Consider the following 17,105-nt stretch of genomic DNA (forward strand, 5'->3'; position numbering starts at 1 on the left):
TAAAGCAACAGGAAGAGGTCAACAAGGCAGGAGAACTGCATCTGAAGAACAACAAAGGAGGCAGGAGGAGGAGAAAAGCACATTTGTGCTGGGGAGAAGCAGCCAAAGATACCCGGCCTTAGTCAACAAAGCACTTAAAAAGAGCAGTTTGGACATGTACAGTAAAAAACTAAAAACATTCAAGATTCAGAAAGGCTTTTCCACTCCCCTACCTGTCCTATTGATGCTTAGCTTATTCTGACGAGAAAGCAAGAACAGAAGAAGAGAGGTACTCTGCTTAAAGAACACGAGGTGAGAGTAGCGTAGGCATTTGAAGAGGTACATGTATGCTCCTTACCTTTTGACTAGGGGGCTGTGGAAGAGCCTTCCCCCTTCAGAAAAGCAGCACCAGAGGCCTGCTCGTCCCAACACCAAACATGTCTTGGGGGATTACACAAGGGTTCCCTTCGTTATTGAATCAGAAACACCTCTTCCTAATTGTACATTGATTTTGAAAAAGCAGGCCCAAGGACTGAAAATTTGCTTTTTATCAATGCAGCTCCCGACATTTCACTTGGGTATGGACCACAGACAAGAAGGAAGCAATGCCATAATGGGGTCACGCAAACTACCTCCTCTTAGACAAAGCCACAGCTCGGAAGATCTTATTTGTTACACAAAACTCAATAGAAAGCAGTAAAAAAATCCCTCATATCCCTCCAGTGATGAGATAAGCCTCAAAAAAGATTGAGCACAACACCTAAGGCAATTTATCTGTGCTACAGCTACTGACCCTGGGGCAAGTAACGATTTTATTTTTTGTTTTTTTTTTTCCTTTGAACTGTATCAGTTTAGATTATGCAGTTTGAGGTTGCCAATAGTTGAATGCCCTCAAGATTTATAGCTTCCTGGCTTGTTCCTGTAATATAATTGTGTCAATTTAGAAATTTAAATACTAGCTGATATTCTTGTACCTAGGGCATACCTACTTATTCTGGGATAGTTGCTGTATATGAACACACAAAGCTTTGAAGATTTTCATATCCCAGTAAAAGCTTTCATTTATCACATTTTCAGGGAAAACAAAGTAATTGACTTCCATTTCACATCAGTAATAAACGTACTTTCACTCCCAGCCTTCTCTCAAAGCATGCCATTTTCACATGCAAGACTGTAGAAACTTACTCCAAGGATGACCTAAGGATAGGTGGCCAAAATACACTGATCATCTCAGATGGCTGCTTTCTCCTGAGTGACTCAATTTTCCGAGTAATTTTAACGATGTTCATATTTTCCACAATAGATCTGTGTCATTTAATGGATACTAAAGAGGCTGGTGGTACTACACAAGCGCTGTCCACAGAATTCTTCTTGAGGTTTCATCATGTATCAGGTAATACAGAAGTATCAAATACTTGTAATTACTTGTATTCCCCAGAGCTGATTTTATCTCAACTATTGTACAGTCCATATGAGACAGGAAGTCTGGAACTTGCTTCATTTCCCACCTATTTTGAAGCAAACAGAGCGTTATCATCTTTTAAAAACATATTAAGTAGAAAGTGCTCTGTACTTTAGGTGGACCCAGTATTTTAGTCACGGATTTATAAAAATAAAGCGAGCATACTTCAGATGACCAAGGTTAGTCCAGTGAAGCAGTACATGTAATACCTCAGCTTTCATGACATTTACAGCTGACTCCAGTGCTTAATGTACAGAATAAAGATGTAGCCTTCACCTCAACAAGTTTCAGTTAGAAGTTATAAAAAGGTACAGATACTGAATGACACTTCTGCAGACAGAAAATTTTTCTTATATTTGTCTTTTGCAATTTGTTAATGCAACACCAAATCCCAGCAATCAGTGGTACACTTTTCCTCATCTTCCTGCATCTGCACAGTTAAATACAAAATTCAGAGTGAATGCTCTTGAGCAACTATAAAATCTATCTCACAACTCATACCTTCACTTCTACTGAATTGGTTTCTGTGGTAAGCACTCATCTCCCAATCCACAATGAATTAAGCCATCTGTACTGGATGAGTGTTGAGGCTATCTCTACATAATGTGTTCTAAACACAGGATGAATTACAGTATTATGAAACAGTATGCATTACAGAAGGCAGGCATAAGCAGGAGGAGAGGGAATGCTGCCTAATTCAACGTTACACAAAGTGCCCAGAAAAAAGTTGACACATGCAAACAGTTCACATACCTCAAAGTTGACAAGAAGAAATTATTTCCCTAACAATGCACCTTTAATATTACCAAAGGCCAAACTTGCAGATAAAATATGTGAAAATGTACTTTCACTCTATTAACGTCATAACCAACGACATTTCTCTAGATCGTTGAAATTTACCCAACAAGCATTAACCACAGACTAGCTAAGATTACTTCCACCCATGCACACCACACAAAGCTAATACTCTCTGTAACTTCCCCTTACAGCACTAGAGATTCCAGTGATGAAAAGAGAGTATTTATATGAGTCCTATATCTCCCAATCCTTTTTAACTAGCTTATCATTGCTTTAAGCGTGGAACGTTTCTAGAGTAATGTTATGAACAATTAAATCTATACAGATGATATTTTTTATTATCTAAAAATATATTTATTGTATATAAATCTTTTTTCCCCCCAATAAATTATTTTTAAACTTGGAAACAATGCCTGTCAAACATTTTAAGTTAAGTGAGATATAGCTGATAAAGGCTTTAGCAGCGACATTTTAAACCAGTATCCTATACTACTGAAAATAATGAAACAATCTAACATCTGAAAAAAAACCTACTGATTTGACATTGAATTGTGTTTAACATGAACTTTTATTGCTGGGGAGGCTACTGGGTAACCTTTATTACTTGAAATACCTTTTCCAGTAAAAACTCCAATGGATCATTTTCCATACTTCTCCCTACCCACATTTTACAACATGCGTTCTTTACTTTCACACCATACAGAATACCAAATCAACATGATCCTGCCTTTAAAACTGTTTACATGCTATATGTACGTAAGACCATTCCTCTAGGAACCCCTCCTTTCAGCTTCTCAAATGTTTCTGGTGGGGACACACAATGTTTCACTCACTCTCATTCAGCAGTACACATACCAACAGCAGCGTAACTACATGAAGAAAAACTCCACACCAATAGTTTGCCCGCATCACTTGGCAATGTCCCTTTAATTATTAATACACAGAGAAGTAAAATTTTTTCATAAATTTGTTCAAGTATGTGGAACATGTAAAATGCATAAGAATCAATATGGACTTCATTAATGTTATATTTATTTATTTTCCAGCTTCATACAAACTGGATGTAGAAGCATAAACATAGTACATTTCTACCATTTTCAACAAAAATATAACCAATATGTACAATTATTGTATTAAAAATACAAAAGGGATACAGACTCCACCAATGTCTTTCTAAAAGACATACAGGTACAAGTAGTATCAAAAGTATGAGGAAATCACCAGTTAATTGTACATTCTGCACTTGACATCACAGAGCGAACTGAGATTAGCAGTCCTATGGTCTACAATTACTTAATGCTTATATAACATTTGTGCAACTTGTGATAGAGCTAGGATTCTGTATTTCTATATGCACATGAGGTCCATAGCCTTGAGAATAAAACTGGCAAATAATGCATATTACATGTAAAATTACAAATGCATAATTGACAATGTGATATATAAGCAAATAGACAAAAGCTATGATTACAGGAGAGAGAATTAAATAAAGCACTGACATTTGCTTGATACAGTGAAAAAACACTGCAATTTGATCTTTAAAAGTTGAAGCTATTTACGTTTATCTACTGATCAATATGATCAGCTGAGTTCAATGGAAAAAAAAAAATCCAAGACCAGCAGTTCCTCACATTTGAGTACTACTCGGATTGGCAGCCTTCACTTCTCCGGAGTCTGTGCAAAAACAACACAAAAATAGAGGGGAGGGTCATTTCAGTCATTATAGGGTTAATAGCAGCTGTGAGCAGGTGGTTGCTACACATTGGCCTTCTCTACACATGCAGTGTTCCACAAAGCCATTAACAGTTGTGACTATTTCTGCATTGCAAAGGCTGACATATCTAAACGGGTTATTTTTCTTTCCTTAAAGGCTTGTTTATCCCCTAATGCCAAAGTCAAGGTGGAGGTTATTAAATCAGTATTAACAGCTGACAGGAGCTGTGACATCCCAGCTTGCCTTCACTGCAATGTTATCCAGTTAATTTCTCTTTCAATATAACTACTATATAGTTAAAAAAATAAAATAAAAATAATATATAACTTAAAGGTGGGGTTGCCGTCTGTCTCGTTAGAATGGGACGCTGTTTAGAGCATGCCGTCCTGTATTCCACAAGGCACAGGTATGGGAGACACAGCGTCCTCTGGTCCTTCACTGGGTAGGTAGGTGCACACGCGCGGTGCTGCACTGACACTAGACCTGGCTGCTGGTGCCGTTCCTGCTAACGGGCACACATTTTGGAGGTCCCAGGGTGGGGCACGCTATGGGTGAAGCGAGATGGTCGGGAAAGGCCGTGTCCTGCAACCTCTGCCTTCCCTTCTGCCCTGCTCGGCCACGTGATAGCAATATCCTGTCCGGGAGCTCAGGCTGGCAACCCTACTTACAGGTACGAAATAATACTGTAGTTACTATGCAGACGCAGTATTTGATTTCAGAACACAAACATACAAAATTGTAACAAAGGCATTGTAAACAAGCAAATAAGCACTGCCTCCTTGAAGGATTTCAATGCGTTTCTCTTTGTAGGTTAAAGGCCTAATGTAAATTGACAACTAGCTTATCCCGTTATCCCAACGAGACTAAGTGCTAGGGTTGCGATTAAAATCGAAAAGGAAGATTTAAAAACCCTTCCAGGCATTGGGAAGTGCAGCCAGAGTTATCATCCTGATGTGATGATCTTGGAATTTGGAATGATACTGTGTGATGTGGCAGACAGCGACAGTGGTAGCTTGGAGATTGCTGCACTGTGCATTTCAAGCAACACAGTTTGAAAAGTGCCAGGGCGATTTCTTCACAGTATTTCACATGCAAGGGGAGAGGGGACAGAGGGGAGGGGCAGAGGAAGAAGCCCCATGCTGCTTTAAGGCAGGGAAGGAGGCAAACAGGTCCACCATCCTTTAACTATAGTTCCAAGGCTCCTATTCTAGGGACGTCTTCTTGTGCTCTCCTTTAAGGTGGCTCACTCTGGATCCAGAAAAGCCCCAAGTCTTACACAGCAGAGACTTGTTCATCTTCTGCAAACACAATAGGATAGGGGAAAATATCATTTAGTTCACGCAGAACAAGACTGCTACTGAATGAAACAACCTGTACTACGTTCACGCGCTTTCCATTCCTTTTGTTTAGGTATATATTTAAAAACAAATCTAAATAACTTTATATTTCAGGTCTCATGAAAAGTACCTCTTTGAAATTCTGTTCTCAAAAAAAATAAGACAATTGCTCTAACTGAGCTAGGTGCAGTTCCTCAGCCTGAGAACACAACAGCTACCCCTAGATATCTAACAGCTTCATAAAGCTGTTCCTACATTTTTCCCTGGAAATATCTGCCAGAAATTACTATTTTCTACTGATTTATTTAAATTAAGATTGCATAAAAATTGAGCACAGCTTTAGTTGTTACTGATAAAAAACAATTAAAATTCCCAAACTACCATGGGAACTCTTAAAAGTTTGAGGTAATTCTGTTAAAGAAGCCTCATCTTTTTCATCATGTTCAATTGGATTTCATCCTGCACATAAAGCTTTAGTAACTAAGCAGTTAGGGAGGGAAGGGGAAGGTTAGCCTTTCTACCATTAAGCAAAACAAAGCATCAAAGATTCAGACACGTCATTTGGGCAATACCCTGCCTAAATTGTGAGCATCTAGTTCTGAAGATGTAATCCAGCTACACTCGCACTCCACAGAAAAACAGAAAGATTATGTCTGCATGGTCTTTATATCGCAATAGCCGAGCTAAAGCATAAAGATACAAACACACTTTGGCAAGCGAGATAGTAAAATCATAGTGGGCTGGTTACGTGAAGCAGTTGACGTGGAATACCCAGTGTCCACAACTGTAATAGTTTCAGCTAGAGTGCTGAGTGACTATCCATCTAAACCTGACCAAGGACACTCTCTGGGGCAGGTATTTCTGTAGACCAGAATAAGTCTTTTGACTATTAAATGCACGGCTAGTGCCAAACATTATTTACTTTTATGGCAACCAGGATTTTACCTGGAACATAGGCGCCTCCAGAGAAGTTGTCTAAGTCAACCGCTTGGCTGTCCAAGAAGATTCAGGTGGACCTACATTCCAAATTTTAAATGTTTTAGATGAACTCTCCCCTTCCAAAAGTAAACGAACAGCAAGGTTTGAAAGATGGAAGAGCTCATATTATGGCAAGAATTTCTACTGTGTAACCTGCTTTGTGTCTGTGAAAAGATTGAACATTTCTGCATGCAGCACATTCAAAATCTAACAATTAAAAATTTACCATCTTCCTCTGTGGAAAACCCTTGAGACTGATAGTGAGCAAGACGTGGATCTGACTCGTTTGGTTTGTGCCACTGAGGTTTGTTCACAGGCCTGCTAGTTGAATGGCCATGCGACTGCTGCTGTTGAGCTGATGTCCCATGGGTCTCACATGTCCGTGCCACCATTCTAGACCTCTGAAGTGCTATGTTGTAATCTGGAGGCTTTCTGGTTGGATGGGAAACACCTTCTGCAAACTCAGCAATAGGTATTCCTACATAACCAGGAGGAGTTGGAGGTGGTTCCCGATACCGACCCTCTTTTCGTGCTGCAGGAAAAAAAGAAAAAGCAAACATTATTTTAAGAGATAATAAGAAAACTGCTTTAAGAAAAATAAACAGTGAGAGTTAAACAGCAACAAACTCAAGTTCCCAGGAAGAAAAATCCTGAAGAAGGATAAAAGTTAAATACTCTACAATAGATAATGATATCTTGAGAAGTAAACCACGCAAGAAAGCATAGAACATACAACATACACAGGATATAGATATCCTTCCAGTGGTGAAGTAGTTCAATAAAATTCACCAAATTACAAGAGGAGTTTGCTCAAAGTTGGCAGCTGAAGCTGTTCCACCAATTACATCAAATAAGACATCTACTGTTCACAGAGACCAGTGATGTAAACAACTCAAGGAGTCTACACAAGTGGCAGCCATCAGGAACACTGGCAGCTCCCCAAATGCATGACTATATTAATCCTGAAGATTGGCTTTGTCCCTAAATGTCTTGTTTTTTTTTTTTCTTCCCTGCAAGATGCTAAAAGACAAGGACCTGACATTATTTCATCATAAAAATCTTCCTAAATAAGACATAAGCTACAATTTCAAGAGATAATAGAAATGGATGTCCTTCTCATGCTTTCGCTGTCCACTGTTCATACAGTTGTAATCTCCGCAAAATTAAACCTTCAGAGCATTCCCATAAGAACAATGATTGAATAACATTTTGCACAGGAGAAGTGGAGACCATCAATTAGTTTGTGGATCTCACTGAGGCTTAAGTTTACCTGAATAAGACTTAACTCTGGGCATGCTTATAAGTTCACTCTTGCAAAGAATTTCAAGGGAGGAAACAGCGATTAAGAATTTTAAACACCTTTAGGAACAGAGCAGATAGACATTGGTTTTTATGACTCTGTATTTTGGAATTATATATTTAAACCAATTAATTTGGACTTTAATCCTGAACACTTTTAGTGGGTCTAGCTCTTTAACATGATCACTTAACTTCCAGTACAAAGGCAAACACAGCAGGAAAAAAACTCTAGCACAGCAAATTTACTTTCCCTGGCTTGTCACATCCTATATTCTTGCACAAGTGATGAGGACAATATCACCCTGCATTATGCAGTATGAAATCGACTGAAAGGGCACTACAAGCTTAAAACTGACTGGTGCTATCGGGCTGGTGGGATTTTACAGATAAAAAACGCCTTGCTATTAGCAAAAACAAATGGAAATCCAAATGGAATCCAAATATATTTCTTGGACAAATTCTTTTAACCAAGCAAAGTAACATGAAAGTATTCTGAGAAATTTTATTTAAATGAGATTTCTGAAAAGCAATTTTGATACAGAAGAAATTCTGTAGGAAAAAAAAAATCCGTTGAAGTATAGCAAGAGATCAGTGATACCCAGAGCAACATTTGCAGGATAGTGAATAGTACTGAAGTGCATGGAAGCATGCAGCTGCCATTTTCAGATCACTTTCACATTCTCTGAAGTCTAAAAATGTAGTGCTAAGCACTGCCTTGAGAGACAAGTTTGGAAGCATGCTTGTTCCACATTCTGGTGGAAACCAAGTGCATCAAAGAGTAAAATTAGAGACTGTCACAAATCAGAACCTCGAGTACTGAACTGAAGAGCTTCTTTCTCTTCATAGTTCAGGGATTCAGATCTGCACCCAAGCTTTGAGGCAATGGGCCATTGCTAAGCAATATACTTTGGCTGAAAATGGAAAAGCAGTTTATCACAATGGTCTCAGCGTGACCTTAATCTGGCAGACTTTTTCATCTATGTCATGGTAAAATGGCTTGTAGATCGCTCTTCATATTAAGGTGAGGAAAGGCACCCACAGCAAAGGGGAAGGAAAAGAATGAAAGAAGCAAAAAAAAAAAAAAAAAAAACCAGCAGAGGTCTCAGATGGCCCAAGGATATCTGGGATGTGTAGAAGGAACAATATGAGAAAATGTAGAAGAAACAATATGAGAAAAATGTGAAACACTGCCAAAGCCCCCTTTATATTAATTTATACCTTATCTGATCTTTACTTTGTTGAATGACTATAAATGCATTTCTGCTCTAATTTCTTTGGAACCTCTTAAGTTTCATCAGCCTAAAGAAACATCTCAGCTGGTATTTAAGCACAAAGTGACCCCATTTTCAGAAGTAAGGAACATTCAGAAGTCAGGAATCATCAGACAAGTCATACAAATGTATAAAGGAAAACATTTCTAAAAAAATAAATCAGGCCACATTTATAAAGATATCTAAATATAGAATACAGAGCCTTACTGCGAAGCGTAATTCTTATTTCAGAACAGACACTTAAATACATCAACTTTCTCAAAACACTGTCCAGCAGTTGAGCTAGTTTTTTTGATGTATGGCAGGCTCTCTTGAAACACAAAGGAGCTGCAAGAACTGAGAATTAACAATAAGTGATATTTCCTCCAGCAATAAAAGCACAGTTAAAGGGCAAAATTTGAGACAAACTACAAAATGTTTAGTTTTGCTTTACACTCATACCAGACAAAAGAAAAATAGTTTTAGAACAATACTAAGTACTATAGACAAATTAATGAAAGTAATTCATGGCAAACAAAATTGAACTTACCAATAAGCCCCTTTGTACTGCTGGATGATGCCGGTATGTGTGTGGGCACTGGAGCTGGTTTTGGCTCCTCTGCTGGTACAGACGTTATGCTACTGGTTTCAGCTTCAATGGAAACATCCTTCCCACCCCTCCGCTTTATGGTACCTGTGTCACCTTCTGAGTCCTCTCCCCAGTAGCCTGTTGAGGATGCCCAGCTTGCTCTGGACTGTGCTTGATCAAGGCCCTCCCTACCTTGACTTTGCCTGCCATACTTTGTGCCATGATCGGGGAACATCAGTTGGTCCATATGACTGCCTGAGGCCCACAGTCCTGCCCCATCGCCTGAACTATCAAAATGAGCGTGTCCAAAAGGCAGCGTCTCCCAGCTTCTCTGGTGCTGTATTGTTTGTATGTTGTCATGAGAACCACTCGAGCAAGAAGTCCAGCTACCACGGCCACTGTCAGCTGCATCAAGCGAAGCTCTGTCCCCCTGATCCTGTGACAGTTCTTCTGTACTAGGAGAAGACAGCACAGTTGCTCCAGCATACAGGCCTCTGTTCTCTGACAGTGGTGCATAAGAGCTAGAGGCACAATGAAGAGAGAAAAAATCCAGTGTTGAAAGTGGAGCTCACTTGCAAAACACAAAGAATCTGACAATCAACAAAAAAGCGAGTATATTGGAGGTTTTGATGCAATTTATATTCTATTTGCTTTAAAGACTAATTCAATTTTGAGCATAGAAAACTTCCCCTTCAAGCTCATCCTTAATAAAACCAAAAAGAATAATTACTGGACAGCTATCCTGATGAAACTTAACGCTTCAGTGGAGCCATTTCAAAAGGTAAAATCTTAACTTTGCAGCAGCCCTTTTAAGGCAAGCAAGCAGCCTTGATAGATAGGTTCCTAGTGCTTTTCCAGACAAGCAAAGCAAAGGATCAGAAGTCAGAAACAGAGCCTTAGCAGGAGGTGGCTGCAATTCAGGTTTAGGCTTCTGCTTTTCACATCCTTTACTGCTTAGGAAACTCCAAATGCCAACTTTACAGTATTTCTTGCAAACGAAATTTATTTTAGCATTGGTTTTGGAAACACGTTACTTCCTAGAACAAGTATGCTCTCCGTAGCCTTTCAGTGATGGAGTAAGGCTGACACTATCAACTTGCACAGCAGCAGCAAAACTGAGGAAGTGTCAGCTTTGTTTAGCAGCGATCAGGGCTCCTGGGATTTGGGGTTCCAGGGCAGCTTGCAACACAGACTGGGATCCTGGTCTTTCAAATATTTAAGACATCTGATTAAAGAGCTTGCATAGCCTGAGATTCCCAGAGCTGAATTACGCCCGTTTTGGAACAGGCCTGCCATCCACAGACCCCACAGGACTAAAAGCCCTGAAACCATTCAGAGAACCGAAGCTTCCAAATAACAGCTCAGAAAAACAACTGGTGACTAAACCGGAGCCAGAGCTCCAATTATTTTCAGACCAAGACTCACTCACAGAGATTCAGAGAACTCCCCACAGCACTAGCTTACCCACCATTACAGAATTTAATTACCTAGAAAATTACCTAGAAAACCAGCAGCCTAGTGTGAATTTTAGCTTCCAATTATTGTTGACTAGTAGAGAGATTTAGGGTAAAATGTTTGAGTTAGATAAATCTGCACTTTTCTATAAAACAGACTGGAAAATTACTAGCTATTTCTGTTCTCAGCTTGAACCCTGAATAATTGTATCAATAATTTGTCATCTAATTCAGTTAATTCTTCACCTAACGAAACAGACTAGAATACCAGTCTGCCACAATGAGAAGACAGTCTACAGCAATACTAAACGCTCAGATAAGGTCTACTGGAAGTTAGGTCTTACTGCTGTAGACCTCGTAACAGGCTCAGGAGGGCAAAACATTTTTTTTGTCAGAAAAAATAGCATTATCACAAGATTCAGCATTTAAATTGCGGAATTTAAGAGCAGGTTAGAAAAGAATATTTGAGAGAGACATATAGAAAAAAACATGCCACACACACACACTATATGCAAATATAATGAAAGTAAGAATAAAGTTCGTACCCTAAGCTGTATTGATCAGGTTCAATCATGATCCTTCTATCAATCCTTCCCACACCAAGATTTGTCTCCACAATGCTGACAGAATGCCTCTGTCTCCTCTCATCATGCAGGGAGACTGGCATGGAGTCAAAAGAGGAATTGCTGACAATACTGGATCTAGAAGAAATTTCGCTGTGACCAGAATCTGAAAAGTTATCCACTGTGCCACTGGGAGCCAAAGTATAGCCTGCAAAGAGAACATGACGTTAATCAGACTCTTAGAAGCCTGCTCAGCTATCTCCAGGCAGCTGGCAATATTTACTACAGTAGCAGTAGTAAATCAGAAGTATATCAGAAGTATAAGATTTTATTTACAGAAGCAGCACTGCAAGAGACAAAAAAACCAAGAAGCCTAACTTTATAATATTGTATGCTCTATTTCTTAATAAGAGGTTTAAGACTGTGGAAATATGAATTACTCATTTAGAAACCAGCTGCTCACCTTCTACTCTCTACTTTCCTCCCCAAAAATATTTTCAAATGCATTTCATTTGTGTTCCTACATCATGAAATCTTACTTCTGATGAAAAAACAGCCTGTATTTAAACACTGCCACCAAGACTGGACCAGAAGAAGTTCATTGGACAAGATTAACGCTTAAATGTAATCCAGAAGACTTCATACATGTTCCCCAACAATACAATTCAGAGATGAACAACAGATATAACGTGAAGCATAGATGCCTGGGCTGACTGCTTATTACGTACCTTGCCTGAAGTGTTTTTTCAATGAAGTTTTTAAAAAAAAAATAATTCAAGGTTTTCAAGCTTTCTTTGTGGTACTTGGCTAATGAATAATATTCCAAAAGACAATAATCATGTATTAACAAAAGTATACCGTAATTTGGAGGTAGCATTAACACTGCCAAACTGCAATAAAATCTGCAAACTATGAAATGTCACCTAGGCAAATTTAGCTGTTGTTTTTGTGTTGGAAAAATTTGTGCTGAATGCTCTTAAAAGTTAAACATCATTAAACAGCACACATCTACAAGCAACTGCAGTTTTCAATTTTTGCTTTTAGTCTATACTAAGTGTCCAGATGACTTCAAGTAATCTATCCCAATTCACACTCACTGAGAATATGAAATTACTGCTGCCAGATTTGCTGAAAGAACATACCATTAGCTTCATATCACCACCAAGTTGAGGATTTTTTTTTGATTTAAATTTAAAATCACATTTATGATTTGCTTTTTTGAACAATAAAATATCTTTTCTCACTATGAGCCACAGACAGAATCCCAATTCCTTTTTCAAGAAATGCACAGCACTGACCAAAGTTACCTAAATTCACTCTTTACTGATAAAGCATTTGGGAGAAATCATGCTGAGATCTTACAAGGACGGAAGATGATAACCTAACTCTCCTCTACGTAACATCCTCCTCCATCTGACCTTAGTAAAGATCATTTCAATAGAGATTTGGGATACGTATTTATTTTTATTTTCTTCCCATATTAATCTCTCCCCTTTTTAGATCTCAGGTCTTATCCAATTGGACCTAGCCCAAAGGCCTATGGTGACTTGTTAGTTGTTACTGCTCTCACTTCCAAGAGAAAAGGAACTGGTTAAGTCCATTAGTCTGGAGCCACAGGGTCTCAGCTGACAAGTGCTGCCACCTACTAGGTTAAGTAAAGGGTTTAGCTATCCACTTGATAAGAAAGTAAAATAAAGTGATATACAAGGTTCAAATCCTTATCATCCCTGTGCAGTTTGTGGAAAGTTATTGCTACAGGAAAGTCTCCAAAACACTCATCTCTTTAGCAGTCTGAACTTTTATTATGGAGACTGAATCCCAATATATGTATTTTAACATAACGTATTATATAACTTAAACTCAACATTAATCATTTTCTGAAAAGAGAATAAACTAGAAGTTGTCTGCAATACAGCTAGGCTATGATACTTCCCAACTGACTTCTTGTTTAAACAAAAAGAAAATTGTTTCTTCGATTTACTATCAGAACAAGAAAAATGAAAAAGCAAACAGGTTAAAAAGAACCTTTTTAAACATCCTTAATTCATTTTTAAAATAACTGTGTGAAATCATTAAAACTGAACTTAATCAAGAAAGTTCCAATGTGCAATACCATTCCTCAAGTACAAATACACATTGTTTGAATAATTAGTTATGCAGCTTGTAAAATGTTATTTATTAGTCATTTGTATCCCAAATATCTGAAGCCTGCTTATCGTCCATAGCTCACACCCCATCTAGATGCATAACACAATAAATAATTCTTTTAATAGGTTAATGAACTCAATGTTAGTATCTTGATACAGCAACTTGCATTTACTGCCAACTTGCATTCTACTGGCAGAAGACACTGACAATTGGAATATTTTTGTCAGAAGCAGCTGTAGAGTGACCTAATGCACCACCACCCTGTATCAGTTCAGGCTTTCTTTCCTGCCATTTGCTAACAAGCAGGACTTTCAGTTACTACACTGGTGCACTACCTCCTCCTCTCTTGCTGACCACATGTGACACAAGTAGGAGCACTAGTAATTCATCCTGATCATAAAAAACCTCTCCCAGGAGTTTCCAAAGTCTATCACCTTCAGGAAACAGAATGAGAAATGTTGCATGTCTAGTACCTTTCCTTGGAGAACTCTGGGGTGAGGTGGGAGGAGAAGACAGCTGTGAAGATGCACTTGATACTGTGTCTTCAGATTGTTTCTTGTGACGGTCCAGACTTCCTTCTTCAGATAATGAAAGAATTTTCTTTAAAGCTTGGGGGGAGTTAATGCCTTTAAGTAAGAATGAATGTAGGCAGATGTTAAGTCCAATATAAATACATCTTCCCATTTCACAATGCATTTATAGAGGGAACACCATATAGGAAAAAAACATTCTTTCCCCTCTCCTCCTCCCCCTTTCATCATTTGTGAGTTTTTGACACCAGCTTAAATGAAACAAATTTTAAACCTACTCCTGTTCAAATATAGTGCTTTATTTTTGCATTTTAGTGAAATCCGTGTTTTATTTTGGCCAACTAAAATAAATATTTTATGGCAGAAAACATAATCCAGAGTTGGTGTTTCACAATGCAATGCCTATACAATCTATAAATCAGGAATACGTATAGTAGTGGTTACTGGCAAACTTGAACTAAAATGGTGAGAACGTACAAGACCCTCAAATCTCACTGGTTAGTCAAGGTTTACATTGTACGAATTTTTCCATTCACAAAGCAGTCTAGAAGGGCAAAGAAAGCCAGAAAGATTAATAAGATTAGGCTTACAAAACAAGGCCATCCTGCAGTTGTCTTTCTCCCTTTAGAGAACTATTTCTGCACCAGCTTATTTTGGCAAACTAAAGAGTAACAACATCCTGAAGATGATGTATGATGTAAAGATCTAGGACATAAAGAATTGCTTTTTTGAGGCAACAACTACCTTTCTCTTCCCCTCCCTGGCATAGTCTTAAAAGAGAAGATGGAGCTTCTCTGACAGTTTTGCAAATTTTTGTGGTAGAGGTTATTTTAAAGCATTCCACAGATTTTGTCTTTGATCTGTTGGATCACAATATCAATAATTTACAGATCTTTCATCAGCATAACCCAGTCAGTTTTCAGAAACTTTCCCACCACGAGCAAAAATGCTTCAAAGTCCTTTTAACATTAAAATTTAATGGTAAAAATCAAGAAGAACTAGATGAAGATTGAATTGTTTCTTGCCCATTTTGCTGCTTCTAATCTCTTCTCCAACAGTCTAAGCAGTGCACAAGTAAAATTAATAAAAGGTAAAATCAGACTTCATTTCTTGTTAAATTACCATCATGTAAGGGAAAGGGAAGGGCTGGTTATACTATTTATACTTATTAAAAGCTTTTAAAAGTAATTTAAGTGATATGTAGGAAGTTCTTAATGATTCACATGTTACATGCGTACATTAGAACACAGATTTGGAAGTTAAATCAGAAGGATGCTTCCCTAGCAGATTTCTTTCTTCCCATTTCCAAAGAAGAAAATTTTCCATATACACTGCATGAAACTGGCATAACTTGCATACACTACTACTAGAAATAAATGTCTGTATCTGATTTGATTAAAAGTACTTCTCTGACATGAACAAATTAAACCAAACGCTTCTTTGTTTGACTTACCAAATGGTGGGAGGTCTTTGACGGGCACTTTCTTGCGAGAGGGATAAAGAGATACAGCAGGGACCTGCAATGCTTGGTTTACTTTATGTTGCTGCTGCTGCTGCACTTTCTGCTGGATTCCTGCCCTGGGAGCCACCGGTGATGTTTCGGATTTTCCAGATCGCTTGTCTCCTGTATTCTTTGGCACTTTGCAAGAAATGGGAGAAAGCAAAGAATGACTACTAGCTACAAATATAGTGTGAGTTTCAACCTGAGAAATGTAAAGCCCTCCAATTAATAATTAAAATGTACTCATATACTGAATTAATGAATGTAGATATATCTTAGATATATCTTGAGAGAACCAAAGAGGAGGAAAAGAGGGGGAGATTTAACTCCATTTAAAATACGTACTTTATCAAAGATTGTACATATTTTAATATATGTAACTTTCTCAAAATAAAACTCTTACACAATGACTACTGATGTAGTTATCAAAAATGTGACCAGAAGTCAAGCTGAGCTATCATAAGGATGACAATTTGTTTAGGATAAGCATAATTGCTATTATAAAATTAGGGTATATAATCACATTATAATTAGCAATTTTTTTGCTACCCTGAAGCAAGGACATAAGATACAGTATTCTCTCAAATTAAAGTGCAACTGATTTCCAGCTGCCACCAGGTACAGTCCTTCATGATGTCTCATAGACATCATTTTCAGCGGTAATGTTGTCTAGTTACCATTCCCAATGATTTCCTTGCAGAAGAAACAGAAGTATATTTAACAGCCTCCTTACAAACCATACCAAATGTCAATGCTCACATGTGTTGGTGGCTGGCTCACACTGCAGAGATAGGGTCTGGAGGCTCTCTTCATCCATTTCCAGATCCAAGTTTGAGAGATACTGCTTTACTTTTCGTGCCATCTGAGCATCTTCATACAGTTTTTTAGCATTAAGGAAAGAGCTACGACGGACACGCTTTTTATGACCCCCCGTTTGTGCAACATCCAGCACGGCTGCATTCGTACTGCCCTGGCTGAGAGACCTGGAGTAAAGGAATGGGGGAGAAAGAAAGGAAAAGCATGACTTAGTCCAAACACAGTATCACTTAACAAACATGAAACATGCAAAAGATTGCATGAATGTCAGTCTATGGTCAAAGCTCACATGCCTCATTCCAGTAAGTCAAACAGCTATAACAGATAGAAGGATGAGGATCAGGAAATCTTTTTACTTGGTTACAGGCATTATTTAAATTACGTAAATATTTTAACCTGTTCTGCTCCAACTAGGCAGTATCACTTCACACACTGAGAAAAGCATTCAAGCTAGTTCTCTCACATAAGCCAGTTACTCAGAAGATTGGAGCATTAGGAAAAGCTCATGCAGCAAGGCAATGCTGACAGAAGACTGTAGCTGAGGTTCATATTTAAATACGTATAACAGAAGGCATTTTGAAAGCTCCCTAAATACTTCTAAAATCAGACCATATACAAAACATATAGCCCAGCTTTATGGAATAAAACTTCCTTGAAACTTCATACATTGAAATAGCTTTTTGGTAA

The 17,105-nt window shown here is 38.2% G+C and overlaps 1 protein-coding gene and 1 long non-coding RNA gene across 10 annotated transcripts in view; one reads left to right on the forward strand and one right to left on the reverse strand.

The window, feature by feature from the left end:
- Positions 1–3,967, forward strand: part of LOC310898175 — a 15,309-nt gene extending 11,342 nt beyond the window's left edge. Inside the window, exon 3 of the long non-coding RNA XR_014583030.1 lies at positions 18–3,967. This is a non-coding gene — a long non-coding RNA (uncharacterized lncRNA). The remainder of the gene's footprint in view (positions 1–17) is intronic.
- Positions 3,138–17,105, reverse strand: part of RAPGEF2 (Rap guanine nucleotide exchange factor 2) — a 184,704-nt gene continuing 170,736 nt past the window's right edge. For 6 of the 9 annotated variants that reach the window (XM_083832689.1, XM_083832685.1, XM_083832687.1 and 3 more), the window contains 7 exons: positions 16,362–16,585; positions 15,555–15,740; positions 14,045–14,197; positions 11,406–11,631; positions 9,368–9,927; positions 6,495–6,800; positions 3,250–3,913 (listed from right to left, as the gene is read on the reverse strand). In XM_083832689.1, the coding sequence (XP_083688815.1) occupies positions 3,867–3,913; positions 6,495–6,800; positions 9,368–9,927; positions 11,406–11,631; positions 14,045–14,197; positions 15,555–15,740; positions 16,362–16,585 (1,702 nt within the window). In that variant the 3' untranslated portion in view covers positions 3,250–3,866. Of the gene's footprint in view, positions 5,252–6,494; positions 6,801–9,367; positions 9,928–11,405; positions 11,632–14,044; positions 14,198–15,554; positions 15,741–16,361; positions 16,586–17,105 lie in introns of all 9 variants that reach the window. The other 3 variants (XM_083832688.1, XM_083832686.1, XM_083832691.1) reach the window with 1 other exon arrangement.

The sequence above is a fragment of the Anser anser genome, assembly GCF_964211835.1.
Source record: "Anser anser genome assembly, chromosome: 4".
Taxonomy (NCBI): domain Eukaryota; kingdom Metazoa; phylum Chordata; class Aves; order Anseriformes; family Anatidae; genus Anser; species Anser anser.